We start from the raw sequence: 27,954 nt of genomic DNA on the forward strand, positions 1-27,954 counted from the left end.
AGGCCATTTAGTCATTCACTCATAAAAGCAGTGGAAATGTTTGTGATGCGCCATCTTTTGGAATGACAAAGACATAGCAACACTTGTCATTTAATTAGGTGGATACCAAATGTACCTTAACTGTAAACATTACTGTCATAGTTCAGTATTACTTTTAGAGGATGAAAGAACATGCTGAACACCATCATTGTATGATTCTACAGAATGAAAACATTTTCCGTTGAAATATTTGGTCTGTACCTCATAGGTTATACAATTAATGCAAAGATGATTCTTCTGTTACTATGAACTTGTACTGAACTGTATGTACCTTTAATAGCAACAATAAAGTTATTCTGAGTGGATTATGACATGTCAGAATTCTAGAAAACACAGATAAAGACAAAGTGAGTTGTCAAAATATAAGAATACTTTGCAAACACTTAATACGTGCTCTGAATTTACCCTCATTGGCAGAATCTCCACTGGTTGTTTACTCCTGGTATCACTTTCTGTACAATTTATTATGTGGTAGATTTAATTTTAACAACAACAACAACATTTATTTATATAGCACATTTTCATACAAAAAAATGTAGCTCAAAGTGCTTTACAAAATGAAGGATAGAAAAATAGAAGACACAATAAAAAATAAACATAAGTCAACATTAATTAACATAGAATAAGTAAGGTCCGATGGCCAGGGTGGACAGAGAAAACAAAAAAAAAACTCCAAAGGCTGGAGAAAAAAAAAATCTCCAGGGATTCCAAACCAAGAGACCACCCAGTCCCCTCTGGGCAATCTACCTAACATAAATGAAACAGTCCTCTTTGTATTTAGGGTTCTCACGGAAGGACCTGATGATGATGGTCACGTAGACTTCTGGCTTTCAGTCCATCAATGTTGGTGCATCCTGATGCTTTGAGTAGGTGGTGGTGGCCGCCACCACAAAGAAACCGGAAAAAGAAACAGAAGAGAGAGTTGGGGTCAGTACGGATTTTAGAGCCACTATGAATAGTTATTATGATGAATTGAACATACAGAGTATCAGTATTAAGTTAAATTGAAGTTAGAAGAAAGCCATGTTAAAGTAATGTGTTTTCAGCAGTGTTTTAAAGTGCTCCACTGTATTTGCCTGGCGAATTCCTATTGGCAGGCTATTCCAGATTTTAGGTGCATAACAGCAGAAGGCCGCCTCACCACTTCTTTTAAGTTTAGCTTTTGGAATTATAAGGAGACACTCATTTGAAGATCTAAGGTTACGATTTGGAATATAACGTGTCAGGCATTCCGATATATAAGATGGAGCGAGATTATTTAAGGCTTTATAAACCATAAGCAGAATTTTAAAGTCAATCCTGAATGACACAGGTAACCAGTGTAGCGACATTAAAACTGGAGAAATGTGTTTGGATTTTCTTTTCCTAGTTAGGATTCTACCAGCTGCATTCTGCACTCGTTGCAAATGATTTATGTCTTTTTTGGGTAGTCCTGAGAGGAGTGCGTTACAGTAATCTAGTCTACTGAAAACAAAAGCGTGAATTAATTTCTCAGCATCTTTCAATGATATAAGAGGTCTAACTTTTGCTATGTTTCTTAAGTGAAAAAATGCTGTCCTAGTGATCTGATAAATATGTGATTTAAAATTCAGATTACAGTCAACGGTTACCCCTAAGTTTTTTACTTCCGTCTTAACTCTTAATCCTAATGCATCAAGTTTATTTCTGATAACCTCATTGAATCCATTATTGACAATTACTAAAATTTCAGTTTTCTCTTTATTTAGTTTGAGAAAATTACTATTCATCCATTCAGAAATACCAGTAAGACATTGTGTTAGTGTATCGAAAGAGTCGGAGTCATCAGGTGCTATTGATAAGTACAGCTGTGTGTCATCAGCATAGCTGTGGTAGCTCACGTTGTAACCTGAGATAATCTGACCTAATGGAAGCATGTAGATTGAGAAGAGCAGCGGACCCAGGATAGAGCCTTGTGGAACACCATATTGGATATCATGTGTCTTTGAGATGTGATTACCACAACTCACAAAGAATTTTCTCCCTGCCAAGTAGGATTCAAACCAATTTAAGACACTGCCAGAGAGGCCCACCCATTGACTAAGGCGATTTCTAAGAATATTGTGATCAATGGTGTCAAATGCAGCACTCAGATCTAAGAGGATGAGAACAGATAAATGGCCTCTGTCAACAACAACAACAACATTTATTTATATAGCACATTTTCATACAAACAGTAGCTCAAAGTGCTTTACATATTAAAGAATAGAAAAATGAAAGACACAATTATAAAACAAAATAAATCAACATTAACATCGAATAAGAGTAAGGTTCAATGGCCAGGGGGGACAGAAAAACAAAAAACTCCAGGCGGCTGGAGAAAAATAAAATCTGTAGGGATTCCAGACCATGAGACCGCCCAGTCCCTCTGGGCATTCTACCTAACATAAATGAAACAGTCCTCTTTGGATTTAGGATTCTCACGGAAGGGCTTGATGATGATGATGGTCACGTAGACTTCTGCCTTTTAATCCGTCCATCATTGTTGGAGCATCATGAAGCTTTGAGTAGGTGGAGGTGGCGCAGGCCACCACCACAAAGAAACCGGAAAAAGAAACAGAAAAGAGAGTAGGGGTCAGTAGCGATTTTAGAGCCACCATGAATAGTTATTTTGAGGAAGTTGAACATATAGAGTATCAGGATTAAAATGAAGTTATAAAAAGGCCATGTTAAAGTAATGTGTTTTCAGCAGTGTTTTAAAGTGCTCTACTGTATCAGCCTGGCGAATTCCTATTGGCAGGCTATTCCAGATTTTAGGTGCATAACAGCAGAAGGCCGCCTCACCACTTCTTTTAAGTTTTGTTCTTGGAATTCTAAGGAGACACTCATTTGAGGATCTGAGGTTACGATTTGGAATATAAGGTGTCAGACATTCCGATATATAAGATGGGGCGAGATTATTTAAGGCTTTATAAACCATAAGCAGAATTTTAAAGTCAATCCTGAATGACACAGGTAACCAGTGTAGTGACATTAAAACTGGAGAAATGTGTTCGGATTTTCTTTTCCTAGTTAGGATTCTAGCAGCTGCATTCTGCACTAGTTGCAAACGATTTATATCTTTTTTGGGTAGTCCTGAGAGGAGTGCATTACAGTAATCTAGTCGACTGAAAACAAAGCGTGAACTAATTTCTCAGCATCTTTCAGTGATATAAGCGGTCTAACTTTACTTATGTTTCTTAAGTGAAAAAATGCTGTCCTAATGATCTGATTAATATGTGATTTAAAATTCAGATTACAGTCAACAATCACCCCTAAGCTTTTTACCTCCGTCTTGACTTTTAATCCTAATGTATCCAGTTTATTTCTAATAGCCTCATTGTATCCATTATTGCTGATCACTAAAATTTCAGTTTTCTCTATTTAACTTGAGAAAATTACTATTCATCCATTCTGAGATACTAGTCAGACATTCTGTTAGTGAATCAATAGAATCAGGGTCATCAGGAGCTATTGATAAGTACAGCTGTGTGTCATCAGCATAGCTGTGGTAGCTCACATTGTGCCTGAGATAATCTGACCTAACGGAAGCATGTAGATTGAGAAGAACAGCGGACCCAGGATTGAGCCTTGTGGAACACCATATCGGATATCATGTGATTTCGAGTTGTAATTCCCACAACTAACAAAAAATTTTCTCCCTGTCAGGTAGGATTCAAACCAATTTAAGACTGTGCCAGAGAGGCCCACCCATTGACTAAGGCGATTTCTAAGAATGTTGTGATCAATGGTGTCAAATGCAGCACTCAGATCTAAGAGGATGAGAACAGATAAATGGCCTCTGTCTGCATTTACCCGCAAGTCATTTACTACTTTAACGAGTGCAGTTTCTGTGCTGTGATTTGTTCTAAAACCCGACTGAAATTTATCAAGAATAGCATGTTTATTTAGGTGGTCATTTAACTGCATAATGACTGCCTTCTCCAGAACTTTACTTAAGAAAGGCAGGTTAGAGATGGGTCTAAAATTTTCAAGAGCTGAGGGGTCGAGATTATGTTTCTTAAGTAGGGGTTTAACTACAGCAGTCTTAAGACAGTCTGGGAAGACCCTCGTATCTAATGACGAATTTACTATGTCAAGAATATTGTCAATTAGCATGCCCGATACTTCTTTGAAAAACCTTGTTGGTATCGGGTCAAGGACGCAGGTGGAGGGTTTTAATTGAGAGATTATTTTCTTTAAATCAGGTAAATCTATCCTAGTGAAAGAGTTTAATTTGTTTATAACAGGATGCTGGGGTTTAGGAGGATCCTTAGTGTTGGGGAGATATACTATGTTATTTCTAATATCATTAATTTTTTGATTGAAAAATACAGCGACAGCCTCACAGGTTTCACTGGAAGCACTTAGGAGGCATTCCTTTGAGCTACCTGGGTTTAGTAGGCGATCAATTGTAGAAAATAAGACTCTGGGATTACTAGCATTGTTATTTATAATCTTGGAGAAATAGCAGCGTCTGTCTGCATTTACCCGCAAGTCATTTACTACTTTAACGAGTGCAGTTTCTGTGCTGTGATTTGTTCTGAAGCCTGACTGAAATTTATCGAGAATAGCAGGTTTATTGAGGTGGTCATTTAACTGCATAATGACCGCCTTCTCTAGAATTTTACTTAAGAAGGGCAGGTTAGAGATGGGTCTAAAATTTTCAAAAGCAGTGGGGTCAAGATTATTTTTCTTGAGCAGGGGTTTAACTACAGTAGTCTTAAGACAGTCTGGAAAGACCCCCGTATCTAATGACGAATTTACTATGTCAAGAATATTGTCAATTAGGACGCCTGATATTTCTTTGAAAAACCTTGTTGGTATTGGGTCAAGGACGCAGGTGGAGGGTTTCAGTTGATAGATTATAATATGTAATTCAGGTAAATCTATCCTGGTGAAAGCATTTAATTTGTTTATAATGGAGTACCGGGGCTTTGGAGGTTTAAAGGGATCCATTTACCATTTTCGTCTATCAATATTCACTCCAAAACTGAATACACGTGTGTAAATGAGAGGGGGTTCAGTGGAATGGCGAGGATGCAGGGAGTAGAGTTGGCAAAGGTGGATGAGTTTAAATACTTGGGATCAACAGTACAGAGTAATGGGGATTGTGGAAGAGAGGTGAAGAAGAGAGTGCAGGCAGGGAGGAATAGGTGGAGAAGAGTGTCAGGACTGATTGGTGACAGACGGGTATCAGCAAGAGTGAAAGGGAAGGTCTACAGGACCGTAGTGAGACCAGCTATGTTATATGGACTGCAGATGGTGGCACTGACCAGAAAGCAGGAGGCAGAACTGAAGGTCGCAGAGTTAAAGATGCTAAGATTTGCATTGGGTGTGATGAGAATGGACAGGATTAGAAATGAGGGCATTAGAGGGTCAGCTGAGGTTGGACAGTTGGGAGAGAAAGAGAGGTGAGATTGTGTTGGTTTGGACGTGTGCAAAGGAGAGATGCTGGGTATATTGGGAGAAGGATGCTAAGGATAGAGCCACAGTAGTGGGGTAGCTGGGGGGGCGGGGGTATAAGTGGGGGAGATGGGCAGAGGGGGCGGTCCGCCCCGGTGGCACATTTTTGGAGATGGCATTATTGGCCACAAGGCTCAGTACAATTCGTGTGTAAGCAGCAGGGTTCGGAAAAATATCGCCCATGTCTGAAAAAAGTCAAATTCTCAGATTTTCAACCACAAATGCTTGAAAAATAATGTTCAGACTGTCCTTCTGCACCAGACACAGCAGTTGAAATGTATGAGGCAATGACAAAAATAAACATTAACGTTACACCGATAATAATTTCTAGGATGATAAACAACTAATTTACAATTTATAATTTCGTTTCGTTATTAATCCGAATGCGTTCTTGCTCTGTGCAGAAAACATCCACACCTGGTTTTCTGGTTTTCGTAGTGTAATTATATTAAACTAATAATTAGAACACTGCTTATCAGTGCGTCTTTACTATATTCTTGTCTAGTTGATGCTTATAAATGTATATAAAAAATTATTGCTGTTTCTTTATATATCAATAAATCTACGCAAAATGTATCTTTTTTTCTCTATACGTCATTTTAATGTTCTAATTAAATAGTTTAACATATTCAGATATGTTGGAGGGCGGCAAATTGAAGCACCGCCCCGCCCCGAGCGGCATGAACTCGAGCTACGCCACTGGCTGTCAGGGAAGAGGAAAAGAGGAAGGATGGATGTGGTGATAGAGGACATGCAGGTGATGTGTGTAACAGAACAAGATGCAGGGGACAGAAAGATATGGAAGAACATGATCCTCTGTGGCAACCCCTAACAGGAGCAGCCGAAAGTAGAAGAAGAAGAATCTACACTCCGTAACCCATAAGGACAAAGTTAAATTATGTTTACAGGAAGGTTTGCAAATGTATTAAAAATCAAAAACAGAAATCCTTGTTCTTCTAAATATTCAGACCCTTAATTCAGCACTTAGGAGAATCCCCTTTGGCAACAATGACAGCTTTGAGTCTTCTTGGGTAAGTCTCATCAGACCAGAGAAAGACAAGCAGTGTGATTTGTGGACCTCATATGCACAGGTGTGTGCCTTTCAAAACAATGTCTAATCCATTCAATTTGAAACTGGTCGACTCCAATCAAGTTCTAGACACATCACAAGGGAATTTCAAGGAAACAGGATGCACCAGACCACAATTTGGAGTGCCACAAGATAGGGTCTTCGCAATTCTATGAATTTGAGATTTCAGCTTTTGATTTTTAATAAGTTTGCAAACCTTTTCACATTAGTTTCCCAGGCTATTTTGACAATGCTTTAGGCCGGGTTTTGTTTCATTTCAACAAAAGATTAGCTTAACTTCCTGTTTTAAGAATTAAGCAAGCTTCTAAACTTAGGCTTCATATTCTGGCCCTGGATTCAAACTATTGGTAATAATTTTAGTAGAAGAACTGATAAATTCAGGAAGACATTTAATCTGCTAGACTTGCATGATTTCTCATTGCATTCTGCTAGATACAAAGGCTATTTTAATAGTCACTGATTTTGAGATCAGTGTGTTTGTTATTTTAATCCTTTGTTTTATTTAATGTATAATGTTATATTTAGTGCTGTTTTTATGCCACTGGAAGAGGCACACCATGAATCCAAAAAAGAACATGGAAAGAAAGATTAGATTTGAGCAAAAGAAGGCAAGAGAGCATTAACCAGGAAGACAGAAAACCTAGCACCAACACCAAAACGTAATCTAAATTTGAAGATGAACACCAGCAATTAGTCTTTAGCCAAATGAAACTTTTCATAAGTATGTGATTCAGATTCTTAGTACTATCCACAGACTCAAATACGTAATTCTGAAGCCCCAGAAGTCAAACTTTATATCCTGTGACCTGGATATCAAGCAAAGAGTTACCGTGGACACATCCTCTTGCAACCTAACATAGCAAGCGTTATGCTAACTCTGTAAACCGTATAATCTGTGTGCCACACATCTTATGGACCACTCCTTCCTTAACATCACAAATTGAAACAGGGCTAAAAGTGAATGAAAAGTATAATTTTGTTTACATTGAGAGCCCTCTCTTCCAATAAATGATAGCTGTAAACAGTCCTTCTATTCAACTTCTCAGGTTCCCTTAACATATTTTGGGAGGAGGCATTCAGCACAGAAAACACAAGCTTAGCTCTAAAAAAAGTTTGACTACCGTGGCAGTGAACTTTTAACGTGTAATGATTTTTGAAAGGGAAGCATGATGGCACAGTGGTAGTACTGCTTCCTTGCAATAAAGAGTCTGGGCTTCACATCCCCTTTGCTTCCAGCATGGTGATTGCAAGTTCTCCCTGTGTCTACCTGAAGGTGATCCAGTTCTTCCCATGGTCTGAAGACTTGCAGGTTAGGTGGACTGGTGTTGCTGAATTGGCCTATGTGTGTTTTTGTGCGCGTATGTGTGTGTTCACCCTGTGATGGACTGGCACCCTGTCCAGGTGTTGTTCCAGTCTTGTGCCTGATGATTGCCTGGATAGGCTCCTGGATGGCTGGATAGATGGATTTTGCAAAATTCCTCTTTTCTCTTACAGGACAGGAGTAAGTGTTGCAGTAAAGGACAAGAATGGATCCTTCATCAGCACTCTGAGCATTCAACTTTATGAGGTGAGGCAGATTACTGATTCATCATCGTTTCATACCTGCAAATATGTATCAGACCAAGAATTCTCAGTCCTCTCCGGTTGGTTAAACACTAACTACAATGAGGGATAAAAAAAATGAGAATACAAATTTCATACAGAATAAGTGAAAAAACAAATCCTGTTGCTCCACTAGGCGTGACTATTAAATATTTTCTCCATATTTATAGGGTGGCGTGTATAGCTACCTCACTTTCTCACCTACACTGTAATGCCATTTTTCTCTCTGTCTTTCTGTTTTGTTTTTCTGTGTTTTCTTCCTCTCTTCCAGTTTTAACACCAGCTCTGCTCATGACTCTAGACTCAGTGGACCTTTGGAATGAGTGCGACCTTTAAAACATGCAAGTTAGATGAACTGATCTTATGAAATCGGCCCTAGTCTGTGTTTTCTTGTATGATGGACTGGTGCCTTGTCCAGGTGTATATTTATAATTTTATGAGTTGTAAAACATGATTTGGTCAACTTTCTGTGGGTGTGTGTGTGTGTGTTTGTGAGCACATGTGTGTCCTTCTGCCTGTTTTGCACCTTATGCTTTCTGGGATGCCCTCCAGCTTCCCCACAACATTTCTCAGAGTAAAGTGAGTTTATAAAATGGATGGATATTGCAATCAACTTAATTCCAAATACATTGCGTATATAAGACATGAAATATACAGTATGTTGAGCACAGCTTCCTATTTATGACAGGTCATGTAGATTTAGTCTTTTAACCTGGAAAAATTCACTATAAACTTTCCGTTGAATCCAAAGATATTATGAACTCCATGCAGCCCACTATGAATGATTCAAGTAGAGAGATATGTCACTAAATATATGCTGTAATGTACAAAACATTTACTGTAAATTGTTTCTTTTAGACATTTCATGAAAAACAGTAAAACATGTTAAAGTGCTAACAATTTGTTAAATTTGTGTCTTCAAAATAGTTTCTGGAGATAATAATAAATCAATTGTCAGGCCATCAATTTTAACTATACTGTAAATAGGCCCAGAATATTAGAGCACTAAATTTTCTACTTGTGGAAAGTTGTAAATTCTCCTGTAGCACATCTAAATGCAAAGCAACAATCCAAAATCAAAATGAAAAGCAAGAGTGTTAAAGAAATAAAAAATGCTTTAGATACAATTTACTTGAAATCTGTACTGAGGACAGAACGTTGGACGTTACAACCTTATTACTTACCTGCGCTCAGTGGGTTTAGAATTTGTGCCACATCACAGTTCGATTTGATCTAGGACAGATGTTAATATAGGAAACATCTTTTAGATTTATTAGAGGGTGTTTTCAATGACAAGTTGACATATTTTTAAAATATACTTTAATATACTGTGCAAAAATGAAAAACATAAAATATATATCAAAATATGTATATACTGTAAAATAGATTGTAAAGTATTATATATTATAACTAGAACTTAGAGTATATTTAAAAGTATGTTGAAATAAATTTTGTAAAATGTGTTAAATAAAATATAAGTATTTTAAAATACAATATATTGAGAAATGTTTTTAGATTTTTGAAAAATATTTTGCAATGTACAAAAATGGCAATAATTTATATATTTTGTGATGTATTTCAGTGTAATTGAAGATGTTGTAATATATGTATTCTTGAAGCATAATGTAACATATTATAAAATTATTTATATTTATAGCAATGTATTGTTTTAAAATATATTTTGAATGTATTTTATTTTTGTATAGTCCAGGCTGTGCACCCAGTTAGAAGTGAAGGTTGATTCCATAGTGAGAAGCTTTGACATAAAGTGAATGCAAGGTTGCCAGGTTCATAAAGAAAATGTGTAGGCCAAAGACAGCTCAAAAATCATGTAGTGGTGCAAGAACTCAGCTCAATACCTGACGTTGACAAAGCAGCACACCAGAAACTATGTTGCAATGGATTAGGTTCATACCACTGAAGACCCCCTCAGTATATACATATGCAGGTGCAAAAAGCTGGGGGAGGGGTACCCAAAAGATGAAAAAATTTGTTTATAAATCAGATGGAGGGGGTTTGAAAAATATCCAAAAATACAGTGTTGTTTTTAAATAAAAGCAGCCCAAAAAACACAACCTGTGGAAGCCCTTATCTTAATGTGGGCATCAATGTAAAATAGCCCACTTGTCCTAAAAACTGTGGACCTGGCAAAACTGGGTTATTGATAATACTATATCAATCAAAATACTGTGTTTATCAGCATTTTTATTATTTTGCATGGAATCAGCTAATTGATCATCATTTCATATGAATACAGTCTCTTAATTTATATCCAAAGGCAAATGAAATTGGTTTTTTTTTAGATGCTGTCCAAAATCCCTGTCTCTTATCAATACAACAATAAAATAAAAAAATGAAATTTATAGCTGAGCTATGATCAGTGATTTATCTAGACTGAATAATTAATTTGTCATGTAATCAGTTAATCAATGACTATTTTATACAAACTCTTCATTATGTATTTTATATAAACATAATATTTACCAACATCCTTAATGCAGTTTATGATCATAGTAGGCTGGAGGCTATTTTTTGTAGCACTGAATAGAAAGCAACAGTGCCCTACATGGGCACAATACCATTGTAGCACCCCATATATACCTACACACACACACACTGCTTTTTCTCTTTGTATTTTAGTTTTGTTTATGATATGATTTATCTATTGTTCAGTGTGCTTGAGTATTTAGAAAGGCATCTACAAATAAATAAAATGTATTATTATTATTATTATTATTATTATGTATTAATGAACATATCTGTATCCAAGTAGGTAGCTTAGAATCAATCGAATTGTAATGTAATTCTATTCAGTTTACCTTATCTTGTATATGTTTTCATGAAGACAGACAATAAGTGAAAATTACATACAAATATAAGCATACATATGTTTATTTAATAATAATAATAATAATAATAATTTTTTGCATTTATATAGTGCTTTTCTCACTACTCAAAGCGCTCAGCAATTGCAGGTTAAGGGCCTTGCTCAAGGGCCCAACAGAGCACAGTCCCTTTTGGACTCTCTCTCTCTCTCTTATATATATATATATATATATATATATATATATATATATATATATATATATATATATATATATACAACCTTGCCCCTCCATATCTGTCTGACCTCCTCCATGTTGCCATTCCCTCACGTACCCTTTGATCCTCTTCCTCCATCCACTTGACTGTCCCCTTTGCCCATCTTCCCGCTATGGGGAGCAGAGCATTCAGTTGCTCTGCTCCCAATCTCTGGAACTCACTACCATCTGAGCTTACAAATATTGAATCATTTTCACTTTTCAAATCTAAACTTAAAACTCATTTGTTTAAGACTGCTTTTTCTCTTTGATTACAACTGCTCTGTCTGCTTTTAAATTTTGTATTTTAGTTTTGTTTATGATGTGTGTTTTATCTATTGTTCAGTGTCCTTGAGTGTCTAGAAAGGCACCTACAAATAAATAAAATGTATTTTATTATTATTATTATTATTATTATTATTAATGAATAGTACCATAAGAATCTTAAATTGGCACCATTTTTCCAAGATTAAGATAGAGAAACATCTGAATATTTGACCCTGATGATCTGGTTTTTTTTTTGTAAACCCAAAGTAACAATGCACAGCTGCTCTGGTTGAGCCTTTTATGACTGTTGCTTTTAGCTTTGGTCATCTGCAAGCCTGATATGCTTCAGCCGGTTAACTGGTTCCTATAATATCACTAACTGTTCTATCAGGTTTCAATCAGAAGAATAATAACATGAATTTACATAAAATACATAAAAAGCAAATCTGACACTTATGACCTCTTCATCACAGCAGACAGACATAGATTTTTTAGTATTATCTAGCATCTTGTCTTCAGCAAGTTAACTTACTGTTATCATGTCATTCAATAGGCACATTTCTTTTCCATCTACAAGAATTTAGAGATAATTTCATTGAATGAATCTCCTAAAAGACACCAAAACAATGGTTTAGCCAAATGATGATATGCGGTTCTGCAAAGATTTTAATCTATTTGCTTTCTTTGTTTTCTACATTTTTACAGAACCGAAACTATGCGAATAAGCTGATTATTCCGACAAGTGGCTTACAGCTGAAGAAAAGAATTTTTGTTGAAGTAAAAGCAACAAATCTGACTGACAGGTAACACCCTGAAGATAAGATTTTAGTCAAACAGAGAACAAAATAAATATTCAGGAACTTGGGCAACCAAAACTGAAGCCCATTGACCAGAGCCAAAATGTTTATTACCAAGGATTACAGAAACAAAGAAAAAAGCATAAAGTCTTAAAGGTTATCCATAATCTTGGATGGTTACATTTATCTCTACTCCTCAATTAACAGAGTGGGGTTCTTTTTCTCCATTAAGTGCCGCAAAGTTATTATCTCGCAGCAGTGTAACCCTAACCCCATGCTTTTTTCTAAGATTTGTAAAGTGATATTCCTCCTTTGGAGACTCAGATGTATCTTATCCCCAACTTGCATGTATTTGACTGCTAAATATGCACATCTGTGCTCCTTTCCGGGGTTCGTTCCCTGATAAATTCCTAAAAAGGCACCAGAACAAGCTGTGAGGACTCTGTGTCAGCAGTTTATATCTCACAAAGACCTGGAGTAAACTATTATTTCACTCACAGAGGTGAGTGGACTCACAAAAATGTCTGAAATTCTTAAAAAAACTTTTCTACAAAACTTGCAGCAATTCCCTGACCTTCAAAATACTTTTGTCCCTGCCCTTCTGCCATTCCTGGAAACATTTCCTGCATTTCTTCCTTGGTAGTAAATCTTCTTTCCTTCAGTCTCAACTTTAATTTTAAGAACAAAATGAAGACCCAGGGATGCAAGATCTAGTGAATACATAAATTGTGAGGCAACCACCACATTGTTTTTGGTCAAAAACTCTTTGCCTGACAATGTGATTTTTGTAGGTGCATTGCCATTGTTCAAAATCCAGTTTTTGGTGCCTCAGTTCTCCATGCATTTTTTTCCTAATGCTTTTCAGTAGAAGCCCCAGTGGTTCAATATAATGTCGCTGAATAATGGTCTGTCCACAGGGAACAAAATGTTTAGGAGCAAGTCTGTCAACATCAAAAAACACAATCATGTTTTTCTCTTGAAAATCTGCAATGGTGGCTTGAAGAAAAAATATCGCCCAAATAACATAAACGACTGTAGAAAAAATGCTAGAAATACATAGTCAGTTGACTCAGCACGATACCACTCAGCAGACTGATTAACCAGACACTCAGCATAAGATACCTAGTGCCGTATTTGATAACTACACTCTACTCGCTATTGACTGATTCTGTTGATTTTTGGGTACCCCCACATATACTGGTCAATCTGGGCCAATGTAGCCTTCAACTTAAGTCACATGTCTTTGGGATGTGGGTACATGGAGAAAAAAAAAACATGCATACATGCAGAGTTCCTGAAAAGTCCACATGGAAAATGGCTGGACAGCAATTCTAACTGTTGTTTGTGCATCATCTCTTTTGTCGATAGTTGACATCTCTGTCATAAGAACATAAGAAGTTTTACAAAGAAGACATGGCCATTTACTCCATCAATCATGTCACTAGTATTTTGCGTTCCAAAGAGGTAGACCTTCAGATTGGGAAACAGGTAGTAATCTCACAAGGTAAGGATTGGACAGCAGAATTAACAGTTTTGCAGAAAATCCCGTGTCATTGTTCTGGCAGAAGGAGAAGGCTGAAAAACTTTCTCAAAATGCAAATGAAAAGCCTAGCAGTTCAGCTGGCTCACACCATAGGTAAGTCCACCTGCTTTTTAAATTCCAAACTTGCTTGCTGTAATCAAATATGGCAAAAAATATTGGGACCTAATTATAGTCAAAAAATAGAGTAAAAAGTCAAGAAAGAAAAACATGACTTTCAACACCAGAAACAAAACCCTAAATTGAAGTCAAAGGCCAGATCCAAAAAGGCGACTACCAAGAATTATATAAACAAAGAAAATAACACAAAGTCTTATCCACGGTCTCAGATGGCTAGTAAATGCCCGCTGTTGACCTTTTGTCCTGTATCGTTATATTTAATCTATTAGTATCACAGGAAGTGGTCCGAGGGCAGTTTAGGGTTGATTTGCAATCCGTAATCAAATACATCACTTAAACAGTGATGAATTATAGCAGCATCATCCAAGATAGGACAATGCATATCCTTAGCAATGTTCTGGCAATCATAAACAATGTGGAGATTTTAATATTCATGTCTGTTGCCCTGATATGTTGATGGTAAAGGGCTTTTTAAACCTTATTGATTCTTTTAATCTTGTGCAATATGTGGCTGGTCCCACACATGAACGTGGACACACACTTGACCTTGTCTTATCACATGGTTTGCCTGTTTTTAACTTAGAGATTTGTGACGCTGTGTTTTATGAACATACGCCTGTGATATTTGAAGTTTCTCTTGCCTGGACGACGGTTAAACCTCGCACTGCTGCTCGGCGCTGTCGTGTTTTTAATTCTTCCACTGCTGAGCAGTTTTCAACAGCTTTTAAGCAGAACTGTATCATTCCAGAGTTTTCATGCTGCCAGACTGAGGAGCTCAGCTCATGGTTTTATTCCACCTGTCGGACTGCATTGGACATTGTTCCTCCATTGAAAACCAGGCAACCTAAAACTAAATCTGAGCCCTGGTTAAATGAGGTGACTCGTGCTGTTAGACACGAGTGCCGTCGAGCTGAGCGCAAGTGGAAAAAAGACAGACTGCAAGTGTCACTTCAAATGTTAAAGGACTGATGGCATCATTATCAAACAACTGTAAAAGTTGCAAAAAGAAAACACTTCTCTGACATTGTTGTGTCAAATTGTCACAATCCCCGTGTTTTGGTTAAGACCATTGGCTCCGTTCTTAATGTACCACAGACTGACTGTATCGAGCCCTCTCTTACTGCCTGTGAAAATTTTCTACACTTTTTTACTGAAAAGGTTTCCTCTACTAGGGCTCAAATCTCTCCTCTTGCTCATGACCCCTTAGTCTGTGTCCCCTGCTCTGCTGTCTTCGACAGGTTTGAGCCTGTGACATTGTCATTTTTACAGGAGATTGTTGGTCATTTAAAACCTGCAGGGTCCCCAAACGATGGTGTCCAGCCTCGACTCTTTAAAGAGGTTTTATCCACAATTGGACCGCTGATTCTTGAACTGGTAAATCATAGTTTGTAATCAGGTGTGGTCCCTAAGGATTTTAAACATGCAGTGGTTCAACCTCTGATTAAAAAAACGGCTCTAGATCCTTTAGCTCTTGCAAGTTATAGGTCTATCTCCAAACTACCTTTTCTTTCTAAAATCCTTGAAAAGATAGTTCACAACCAATTAATGGCCTTTCTGGAAAAACAAAATATTTTAGAGGTTTTCCAATCTGGTTTTAAGCACGTACATAGCACAGAATCAGCCCTTTTAAAAGTTTTTAATGATATATTTTTAGCTACTGACTCTGGCGACTGTGTTGTTCTTGTGCTTTTAGATTTGACTGCTGCTTTTGATACAGTGGACCATGCCATTTTACTCTCTCGTTTGGAGCAGTGGGTGGGCATCCAGGGTATAGCACTAGAGTGGTTCAGGTCCTACTTGGCTGAGCGATCCTTTTGTGTCAGTCTTGGTGACTATGTGTCCTCTTCCACTCCTCTCTTGTGTGGTGTCCCACAAGGCTCAGTTTTAGGCCCCCTCCTTTTTTCTTTGTATTTACTCCCTCTTGGTTTTATACTTAGAAAACATGGTGTTGGGTTCCACTTTTATGCGGATGACTGTCAGATCTATGTTCCTCTAAAGAAAAAGGGCACATTTTCTGTACAGCCATTACTTCAGTGCCTTGATGATGTTAAAGCCTGGATGGCGTTTAATTTCTTAAAATTCAATGAAAAAAAGACTGAGATGATCGTTTTTGGTGGCCCCACTGAGACCCCTAAAGTGTATTTAAGTTCCTTGGCCCAGTACAATAAGCCAATTGTCACAAATCTTGGGGTCAAGGTGGATGCTGATCTTAAGTTTGATAGCCAGATTAAGTCGGTCATTAAATCAAGCTTTTTCCAGTTGAGGCATTTGGCTAAAATAAAGCCAATTCTTTCCCGGCACCATTTTGAAACAGTAATCCATGCCTTTGTTACTACTCGGCTGGACTACTGTAATGCACTTTATGTAGGAGTCAGTGCCTCATCGATTACTCATCTCCAGAGGGTCCAAAATGTTGCTGCTCGTCTTTTAACTGGCACTCGGAAATCTGAGCACATTTCCCCTGTTTTAGTTACACTTCACTGGTTGCCCATTTCTTTTAGGATCCATTTTAAAATTCTTTTATTTGCTTTTAAAGCTCTTCATGGCCTTTCCCCACCCTATCTCTCTGAGCTCCTACAGCCTTATTCACCCACTCGCTCTCTCAGGTCAGCTGATCAGCTGCTCCTGAATGTACCAAGGACTAAGCGTAAACTTAGAGGAGACCACCGTGCTTTTGCTGTAGCAGCTCCCAAGCTATGGAATGATTTGCCTCTAGAGATTAGACAGGCCTCTTCTCTGTCTGTTTTTAAATCTCTTTTAAAAACCCATCTCTTTACCCTGGCCTTTGACACCTTGTGAGAAGTTCGTTTTAGCTCATTTTACTTTTGTTGTTTTTAGCTGATTTTATCCCATTTTATATTGTTTTATCGTAGGGCTGTTTTATTTATGTATTATACCATTTTTATTCTATTATTATTTATGTGCAAGAATGTTGTGTTGTTTTACCTATCAACTATTTATTGTACAGCACTTTGGTCCTGTGCTGGTTGTTTTAAAGCGCTTTATAAATAAAATTGGATTGGATTGGATTGGATGTGAAAAACAAATGCCCCGAAAACAAAAACTCATTAGAAAGGGTTACAACTCTCATTCATAACAGCAATGTGACTGGAGGTCATTGTTCATTGTTATGCCGATGACACTCAGCTTTATCTTAGGACTACTCCCACCTCCTCTACTGCTCCTCTGCCAACATCTGCACTGACTATTTGTTTGGAGGAAATAGAGGCATGGATGAGGCTCAACTTCCTTCAGCTAAACAGATCTAAAACAGAAGCCATTTTAGTTGGCACACCACACCAGCTTCGTTCCACTACCATCACCAGTATCACCTTTTCTGGAAAAAAGATACCTCTTTCTACATTTGTTACAAACTTGGGTGTTAAAATGGATTCTCAACTAACTTTTGACACCCACATTAAACATCTCTGTAAGTCATCTTTTCACCATCTCAGGAACATTGCTAAACTCCGTCCAACAATTACCCTGGCAGATGCAGAGAGGCTTATCCATGCCTTTGTCTCGTCCAGGCTGGATTACTGTAATGCGCTCCTCATTGGGATTCCTGGCAAGAGTATCCAGAGACTCCAGTACATTCAGAACAGCGCTTCCAGGATCCTGATGAGGGTGCGAAAGCATGACCACATTACTCCTATCTTGAAAACCCTTCACTGGCTACCACTTAGAATTGAGTACAAGGTTTCCCTCCTTACCCATCAGTGCATTTATGGATCTGCTCCCCTGTATTTACAGGAATTCCTTATCCCTCATACTTCCTCACGCACCCTCTGCTCTGTGCATACCAACACTCTTCAAGTTCCCAGAACTAAACTTAGCAGTATGGGTGATAGAGCCTTTTCTTCGGTGGCGCCAAGGCTGTGGAATTCCCTCCCCAACTACTTGAGAGCCCCACAGTCGAATGATGCTTTCAAACGAAACCTAAAAACTTATCTTTTTAGAAAGGCTTTTTGTTAAATTATTTCTATAGATTTTTTTGTTTGTTAATTTTATTCTTATTTTGTAGCACTTTGAGATTGTTAAATATAAAGCGCGATATAAATAAAATCTATTATTATTTTTTTTATTAGGTCTTGTAAAACAGAAATAGCATGGTTCACAGTTTCACTTGCTGCTTCTCACTGACTGACTGCTGTAAACAGTTACAGTGTCTTCAGAAAGTATTCCAACCCCTTCACTTTCTGGCCACTTTGTTGTGTTGCAGATTTAATTTTAAACTTAGAAGTTTGCCACATTTGCCCGTCAATCTATACTCAGTATCACAAAATGAGAAAATTAAGATTTTTTCAAAAAAGTCTACAAATTTTTAAAAATCAAAAACTTGCCTCTAAGTAGCATTCAGCGCACCATTTGTATCTAACGTGTTTTTTACTGTGTTATCCCTCATAATACTAGAAATGTTCAGCCTCCTAAGGCATCAATGTCACCTTGCTCTTAGACAATGTTGGCGTTTTTAATAGCTAAAATACTGAGACAGCTTATCTGAGAATCAGAATTTTAGTCATACTTTAAAAAGAATCTCATTTGTTCATAACTATCTGTCAATTAAAGTGGAGTTGTCCAGTATAATCAAGGGAGTGTAAACTTAAAAAGTACCACAAATATGTCATGATGAAGAGAAAGATAAGCTTTGAGACATAATTTTAAAAAGATGACAGAATATAAGAAACATTAGTTAGATGTATCTCCCTCACAGCTTTAAAGGATTGGGATCAAAGTCAGGCTTGCTGCCCCAAGTCCTTGCATTTTCTTCTAGGTATTCTAGTCGCTCTGTGACATTTTAGTAATGTGTATGATAGACTACTTGGTGACTCTTAATAGGCTCAGTGTGAGAGATTGGAATTCTACCTGAGAATACGTCCTATCTTGTATTTTTAATGTTGCCAGGATGAACTCCATTGTGAGTCTGTGGGTTCCACAGAAAGATGTTTTCTTCGTGAGAAACTCAGAGTGTGTTATGCATTTGCTTATCACACTTGTACTTATCAAAACAAATAACAGCAATCTGATCAGTTTACAAGCGGGTAAAGAAAAAATATCTGTCCATGCTCTATTTAACTAAGGCATTTTGAAAGTAATTCATAAAAAAAAGCAATAAAATTGGATACAACAAGCTTCACATGGATGTTTCCTGGAATCTACTCTATATACAAAATCCTAAGCCTAAAAGTGCAACGATTTTATGTGACATTTTTGTCACACTTTAGATCTGGCTTATTTTAAAACCTACATATGTTTGGTATCATCCTTTTCATTATTTATCAAACTTTAACGTGATGCTATTAGATTTTCAGATTCTTATTCTGTTTTTAAATTATAAACTAAAAAATATCAAGAACTCACGTCCCGTGAGATGAGACTTAGAGATGTAGCCACACCCGTGGTTGGAAATAAAAGACAAAGAGTAGGACAGCTTCTGTACAGGCTTTTAAATGTTCAAAGCACTGCACGAGTTGCAGATCATGAAGCACAAAAGCAGCAGCAAGCCAGCAGCTGATCGAGCAAAGAGGAGGTAAAAAAAAACTGTATATGTTTCCCATTGTATCACCATTTAGGAGGGTGATTCGGAGGAGCGACCGTGTCTCCTTGGGGTGCATTCAGCCCCCCTCTTCACAACGCAAGTGGCAGACTGGCCGCAACAATAACACCAAGTCTAGCTTTGAAGGTCCCTAAAGTCCTACTGTCTACCATACTACTCAGAAACTTGGCAACATATTCCATGTGTCTGTGGTTCTCCGTGTGAAGATGTGAAATTTACCCTTAACAAGTTTCAGAATGTATCCCCATGTTCTTGTTGAACTCATTTTAAAGTAACAGTCCTAATCCCCTGTAATAATTCCTTTCATAATTTTTAAAACTTCAGTCATGTTGCCTCTTAATCTCCTTTTGCTTAAATTGAAAAGACTTAACTCTTTTAATCTTTCCTTATAACTCAAATATTATGACTGTAAAAGAAAAATGTAGTTGAAGATAATGGAATAAATTAGAAGAAATTTAATACAACTTACATTGCCATTGCATGCAGAAAACTTTCAGTTTGGTAATTGTGCCTTTTATTGGCTAACTAAAAAGATTACAATATGCAAGCTTTCGAGACAACTCAGGCCCCTTCTTCAGGCAAGATGTAATACAGAAACTGGAGTTCCCTGTGTTTATATACAAACCAGGACAAGAAACAACACCCTAGTACTTTTTACTTGTGATATAATGACTACTGTTCCACTCTCTCTTTTTTCCTCTGACCAATAGGTTTAATGTTTTGCTGGATCGCTGCTTTGCCTCTACCCAGTCCATTCCTCTTAACAGTTCCTATTATGATCTCTTTGTTGGGTGAGTACATTTCTTAATTAGTATTATTTAACACTTTTCTTTATAGACATCATGATTTAATGCTCAATCATATGCACCAAATAAATGAAGATGGTGGCATAGTGCCTTTGTACATGAGACAGTGGCCCATTTTCCTGTTGGCTCCAGTATGAAGGCTTTTTACAGAGTATTTAGATTTATAAAATATCATACATTCCTAATTTTGTCCTATTTATATCCTACTTTCAATAGGATCTAAATAGATGTCTTTAATTGATTTAAATAGCAAGCAAAGAATAGAAAAAAGATGCATATGTTTCACTTGCGCTAACACTCTAGAAGCTCAGTAGATCTTGTCTCCTTTCTTCCCTGCAGCTGCAGCAAGGATGGCCAGACAGTGATAGAAATCAATGGTCTACAACAGGTGGCCCGCTTCTCATTTGAGGCCTTCCGATTCGTGGAACACAGAAACCTCACTGTTTCCACCTTCTACCTGCACTGCATCACCAGACTTTGCGAAAAGTCAGCTTGCAGTTTATTCCGACAGGTAGTCTATGTCTATGCAGTTTTAAAGTGACTTACCATTGTCTTATAGCCATTTGTTATTGTCCCATAGCTTGAAACTCTATGGTGTTTTAATAATCACACTTCATTGTATATACAGGTACAATGCCTATAAAATGCATTCACCCCTTGGAGGTTTTATATTTTATTGCTGTAAAACATTGAAATGCAGTTAATTTCATTTTGATTTTTTCATACTGATCAACAGAAAAAAATCTCTTTAACCCTTTAAACTCAGCCCCATTGTTTTGGACCTGCCAGCAGGTCCCATATCAGTCAGTGTGCACTATGATGGACTGATGTTCCATATGAAGCTGGTTTCTTCCTTGTGGTTAATCCTGCTGACATAGGTACTGGTTCCCAATTACTGTGGATTTGAATAACTGGATTCAGAACATTGATAAGCATATAATCTATTGCTAGAAATGATATACAGTAGATAGAATACAATAGATAAAAACAGAATAATTAATATACCAGTCTTTATTTTATTTTATATCCATCATTATTAAAAAAACTAAAACATTAATAATTTCATTACATAAAAGTTACAAGTACCTTGGTATTTTAAATACTAATGTACCCTTTTGGCCTAGCGGTAGACACATAACAACACTCATGAGATTCAAAATTGTCTAGTTATTTAAAACATAATCCATCAATTTTCAGTATCCCATGTGGTCAGTGCAGAACTCCAAAGAGCCGATGACAAAATCATTTACCAAGCTTTGATAGGCTACCAATTTAATATCTCCTATCATACTTTAGGGTCCTAGGGTGACTCTATTCCTCTTTTACGCTATTTATTATGTAATCCTTAAATGTCTCAAATCCCATACTCTTTCACATTGCCAGGTACTTGTAGTTCAGCACTTCTCCTTTCCTTTTACATCTGTAGCTCCTGACAATCAGATAGCATACCAGAAGAAGCAGAAGAGAAAATGTTACACATTTATTTATGTATTATAAATATACCCATTAATAAGTAGAGTTCAAATGTGAGTGTTGGGAAAATAATATTAATACAACCTCGGAAATAATCAGCTCATCTTGCTCAGATGACCAGGTGGCTCGGTCTTGATCTTTTGATGGGATGTGAATGATAACATGGCTCCTTCTTGGGATGGATTATCACATCCAATTGTGGCTCTGTAGTTCCTGATGAACCACCTGGACTATTCCCCAATTAAACAGTTTCCGGTTGTTTCCCACCATAGGACTATTTTTTCAGGAACCAGGATATTTTCAGAAACTCAATGACTAGCATTCCCACCACAGGATTTAGCATTGTGTAATTTTTAACTCTTCCTCCAGGGCATGTACTTCTCATTCAAGTTTGGACTTTGAAGAGTTATGGGTGAAGACAAGACACCTAACTTTGTACTGCATCACTCTTCATAGTCGCCTCATTGGTGCTGCACACCATGCACCTCATTGATGTAATAGTCTCCCCCGTGAAGTTACGATAGCTTCAAGGCAACAAAAGGGATTTTCTCATGAACTCCCACATGAAAATATGAAAATCTAATATGATTATACCATCTCATGACACAAATCCTCTCATGTCTAGTTAGTTTTAAACTGCCAGTCAACAGAATCTGTAAATCTTTGGGATGAAGGAGAAAAACCAGAACACCCAGAGGAAACTTTACATAGAAATATGGAGAAATGCAAAAACTCATTGGCAGCGCTCAAACCAGGATCTGAACCGAAGTTTTAGAAAGATGTGAATCAGAAAGTCTAAACATTACATCAGGACTCTTTAAACAGTAAATTCTTTTTAATTTAGTGTAAAGACTTACCAAAGTGGAACAATTCAGGAATGCTTTCTAATTGGTGGTTTATTGTTTTGAATGAAAGGCCATTATGACCACCACACAGGTTAGTGCTGGTGATCAGTTTGTTTATTTATTCACTAAATAACTGATTTGACTTTTTTTAGTTTTTTAGGTCACTAAGTGGCACACTGACCTCATTATCCTTATTAAATGTACCCTGTTTTTAAAATCCTTACAGAACTGCACAGCAAAGCGTCGGAGAAGAGAAGTAGATCTAGCTCAGACAGGAACTGATAAAACAACCGTGAGCTCAGGTCCAATCTACACCATGGTGGAAAGCGGTAAAAATTATACTTACAGATATACTTGATACAAATATTTTTCTTAGTGTGTGTCAACATTTCCATGGAAACATAGATACAGTGTTTCAGACAGAGAACATCTTCTGACTTTGAAACTCTTGGTCAGATAATAAATGACCAGCTGTGAATTTGTCTGACATTCTATGAAAGTCAAAGTTACCATTTTTTGTTCACACGAGTCTGACACTTTGTTACCTAATTGACTTTAGCACACCCGGCCTTTCCATCCTTTAAGGTCATATGCATAGTCTCATTAATGCTATCCATCTCCTATCCTAGTCTCTGTATTCCTCCTCTCTTTATGTCTTCAATTTTCCACAAAGAATGCTGTCTTCTCATTATGTAACCAAAGTATTTGAGCTTTTTTTTGACAGTCTAGTCTTTCAATGAGCACTCTGGTTGTATTTCTTCAAGTATTGTTTTGTTGTATCTTCTTGCTGTCACAGGGAATTCTCAGCAGTCTTCTCCAGCACCAAAGTTCAAAAGCCTCAATTCTTTCCTGTTCATCTATAATGATAGCCCAACTTTCAAAGCCATTAGAACATTACAACAATATAGACAAGAATAGGCCATTCAGCCCAACAAAGCTTGCAATACAGTATCTATCCATTTAATTCCTCTAAAATAGCATCAAGTCTAGAGTTAAGGGTCTCTAATGTCCTCTTGTCGACCACAATACTTGGCAACCTATTCCATGTGTCTGTGGTTCTCTGTGTGAAGAAAAACATTTTCTAATGTTTGTGCAAAATTTAACCGGAACATCTGTCCAACTGTGTCCTCCTACATCACTGCTGGAAACACAGTAGCTTTAACAATACAGACCTTTGTTGATAATATGATATCTCTGCTCTTTAGTGTCTTGTCTAAATTTGCAATAGCTGTCCTTCCCAAAAGCAAGTATCACTTAATTTCATGGCTGCAGTCTCCTTCCTCAGAACTCTTGAAACCAAGAAAAACAAGTTTATTACTGCTTCTACCTCCTCTTCATCTATTAGCATTATTATTATCTAACGTTTCTTTATGAACAAAAGCAACTGAAGACATTTTACAAAACTGATCCAAACTGTTAAATCTTACCATCTATTGATTTTTATGGCTCTTTGATCTTCTGTGGTAAAAGGCATAAGATGGCCGTTACAAGGTTCATTACTAATTCTCTTCTGATGGTATTAAATGGAGCTCTAAGGATCAATCTTTGTTGTGCACTTCTCAGTTTGGATTTGTGCAGATTGCCTAGATAACTCCAACATGCTAAAAGGGGAGACAATCAGCATTTGATGATAATGATGATAATTATAATAATAATAATTTATATAGAGCCCTTCTCTTGAAGGCTTGATTCTTCTAGATAAGCTGTTCTATTAATATCACCATGGAATGAAAATATTGTAATTGAAAGATGTGCTAAAACAAGCAAAAGGGATTAAAAGGTCATGGAGTAGTCTTGTTTATGGGTGTATATTGTATTGAATCCAGATGAATAATAGCTTTTGTAAAACTGTCCCACACAACAGCACAAGCAAAATTGAATAAAGCCCCAACCAAACCTATTACAATAATTTATATCTATTTTCTTAATTTGCTTATATCATTAGAGTGTGGCCAGTGACTTGTCCTAGCAGTAATGTGCACAAGAGATATGTTGTGCATTGTAGCACACAAAATGGCCAAAGTGGTGTGAGGCCAACACAAATAAATTAAAAAGCAGGCCAGAGTCCCCACAGCCTACCCAGAAAAGGTTCACACCTAGGCAGCCCAAGTTCCTATCTTCAAGCCAAACTAGGCTTTAGCTTTAAAAACTGAAAAAAAAACATATAAAATGATCCAAAATATTAAAAATAACCCATAAGGAAAGGATTAGAATCAACCCATGGCTTGTGAATAAAAGGGCAAACAAAGGAATTAAAAAAAAATAATTTTTAACATAAAGAAAAGACTGCACCACTGTGCCAGTCACCCAAATAATTATGCGTAATGGGTAGTACTGTGACCAAGTACACATAATAATGGGGGTTAGTGCTGGTGCCTCGCAAATATGTGCCCTGAGTTTGATTGGTACATGTTTACTTACTGTGTGAATTTCAGTATGTGTGTGAGTGGCTCCTGCACTGTACTGGTGCCTGTTCAGAACTGAATCAAGACTGCGACTGCTGTGATACAGTAGTTCTTACCCTGAATTGGACTAAACAGTTTTGAGAATGTTATGCTATTATCAGAAGCATAGTAGTTAGTCGTGCTTTCCAGCTCCAGATACCTAAATTTCAGTCATAGCTTGGTTATTGTTTCATTTATCATGCAACTTGTTTGACTAAATCTACCTTGTCAAATCCCATTATAAGCATGGCCACTCATTCTGCGCACAAGCTCATTAACCAATCAGCTGTAAAGTTAGCTTCTGATCTCATAAAGAGGGGACTTAATAGTGATCAACAGAAATTTGACGATATCAGATTCACTTAACCTTTTCCCCACTGCATCAGGGTGGTATATAGCCTATATTTTTAGTTAAACTATCTCTTTGCTATTCTTCAATTTTCACAAAAACATTCATGAGCCCTTGTAGGAACACTTAAGAAGACAATGCCATTAAATTGTGCTTGAGAGGTAAGTGTGCTAACCACAGGCCAGGAAGCCCTGCCTCTCTGTGATTAATCATACTGTATCATTTATTGCCACTAATTCTGACTCCAAGCCTTCCTTATTGTAAAGTTAAAATTATATATCAAAAACCTGAGTTTTCGACACAAGTAGAAGTACCTGTGTATGAAATTTGGAATTTTTTGAAGTCTGGAAAACCAAAGAGAAAAAAAAAGCAGCAAACACAAATTGCACTTTAAAGAAACAATACAGAGATACAATGGGTTATAAATTGGCTATATGACAGCTAAAATTAAAGAGATTTCCACTTAAACATTTTTTGTATTGTAGTACCCAGATGTGGAATGAGATCCAGCTGTTCCACTAATGCATTAGGGTCTTGTTTAGGAAATCTTTTATACAACAACTGCTGGACAGAATGTCAACCTGCACGTTTTTTAAGAGAGTTATTTTTTGCTTTTTAAAATGCTTCTAATCTTTGTTACAAATATACTTTTCTAGGAAGTGTGCCAAATTCCTTAAATAGTTAAAGCATTTCACAAGATCACAGTGCTGTGTGTAATCCTTTCGTTTTTACATTTGTTTTATTTTTCTTTTTTCCTCTTTGCCAGCTATTCCCGCAAGTGTCTCTTCAAAAGGTAAGTTCTTACTTACTGTATAAGACATTACATAATCTTACATTATCACAGAAGTGTCCAAATATTACTACCATGTAGTTGCATATTTCTCTTTTTCTTTCTTTCTTTTTCTTTTTGTTAAATCATACAATGTATATAGAATACTATTCAGTCATATTTTAGAGGCAGTTCCTGTCATAGACCAGGTTCTGTTGGGTTAGGGTCTGGATCCACACTCCCCCCAGCTTAAATACAATCAGTTCAGTGTATGTTTGAATAAGAGGGCTGGTTAGTTTGACCCTTTATACATATCAAGAACCAACAAAGATGGCAGTGCATAGGACAGGGCTGGAAAGTCCTGCTACTGGAGGGGCACAATGACTGAAGGTAATCTTTCAAACAAATTGTTAATTTAACTTCAATTTTGCTAATAAAATTCTTTGTTTAAACAGCGTTTAAACACTTGGTGCAACATATATAAACAAAACTGAGGTCTGCTGTAAAATTGTTGCTTAAGAAATCTACATAAGATTTTTTTTATCAGGAGGGAAAAAACAATTTTCAGGAGCAGTTGGTAAGCCTGTCTGAAAGAATCTAGCCCCAGATCCTTTGCCATGCTCTCTGTAACAACAACAACAATAACAATAATAATATATTTTACTTATATATTGCATGTTTAAAGCAGTTTATCAAAAAGGGTACAGTACAAAAAGAATCACAGAAAAAGCACAGTAAGTAACACCAAATATAAGATAAATACATGAAGCACAAAGTGAGTAAGAACAAGAAACAATAAAATTGAATAAAATACAAAATTCTAGGAGAAAATAAAATAACAATACGATTTGTGATTCTGCACTTGGACAGAGAAGGCAAGCAGAGAAAAGGGGTAAGAATGTCAGGTTATGTTACATGTCTTCATGAACGGATGTGTTTTATATTGCTGTTCAAATGAACTGAGTCAGCAGGCCTCATTGCTAATAGATAGATAGATAGATAGATAGATAGATAGATAGATAGATAGATAGATAGATAGATAGATAGATAGATAGATAGATATGAAAGGCACTATATAATAGATAGATAGATAGATAGATAGATAGATAGATAGATAGATAGATAGATAGATAGATAGATAGATAGATAGATAGATAATTTATTAATCCCAAGGGGAAATTCAAATACTGTACATTTTGGGTGCAAAACAGACCTAAAGACAGGAAGGCCTTTGTATTTTGGATGACAATGAAGAATGATGAGTAGGATAGGACCAGTTTTAGAGCCATAAAGTCCAAGGACAATGAACATCTTTTGATTTTTTGAGTTCAGATGTAATAAGTAAACATGCTGCCTGGACTTTAGCTACAAGGAGCTACCAAATCTTCCACATATCCCCAGTTTTGGCAAAACAGTAACCACTGCACTTCCACAGCACAATGGCAATGCTCCTTTGTTCAAGCTCTTCTTCATACAAGCCACTATGTACAGTTCCTGAATATCGTAGGTGACAAAATTCAACTAGAATGCCATTAGTTCTAGGAGAATAACTTTGATGTATTGTTAGGTCTTCAAACCCAGAAATCTTCCCAAGGCAGAAATGACCAATCTTTAGGAAAATCTTAAGAATGAAAATCTATGGCTCTCAAGCAAATATAATCCATCTCGCTCAGTTCTTTGCCCCAAAAACATCTTAAACTGTGAATTATTAAG

At 36.8% G+C, this 27,954-nt stretch overlaps 1 protein-coding gene across 1 annotated transcript in view; it reads left to right on the forward strand.

Moving 5' to 3' along the window:
• LOC120535017 (zona pellucida-like domain-containing protein 1) overlaps positions 1 to 27,954 on the forward strand; it is a 44,079-nt gene that overhangs the window by 14,190 nt on the left and 1,935 nt on the right. Inside the window, exons 5-10 of the mRNA XM_039762519.1 lie at positions 8,087 to 8,159; positions 12,247 to 12,344; positions 20,266 to 20,346; positions 20,701 to 20,872; positions 22,906 to 23,008; positions 26,239 to 26,265. Coding sequence (XP_039618453.1) covers positions 8,087 to 8,159; positions 12,247 to 12,344; positions 20,266 to 20,346; positions 20,701 to 20,872; positions 22,906 to 23,008; positions 26,239 to 26,265 — 554 coding nt within the window. The remainder of the gene's footprint in view (positions 1 to 8,086; positions 8,160 to 12,246; positions 12,345 to 20,265; positions 20,347 to 20,700; positions 20,873 to 22,905; positions 23,009 to 26,238; positions 26,266 to 27,954) is intronic.

This window comes from Polypterus senegalus, chromosome 9 (assembly GCF_016835505.1).
Source record: "Polypterus senegalus isolate Bchr_013 chromosome 9, ASM1683550v1, whole genome shotgun sequence".
NCBI classification, from domain to species: Eukaryota; Metazoa; Chordata; class Cladistia; order Polypteriformes; family Polypteridae; genus Polypterus; species Polypterus senegalus.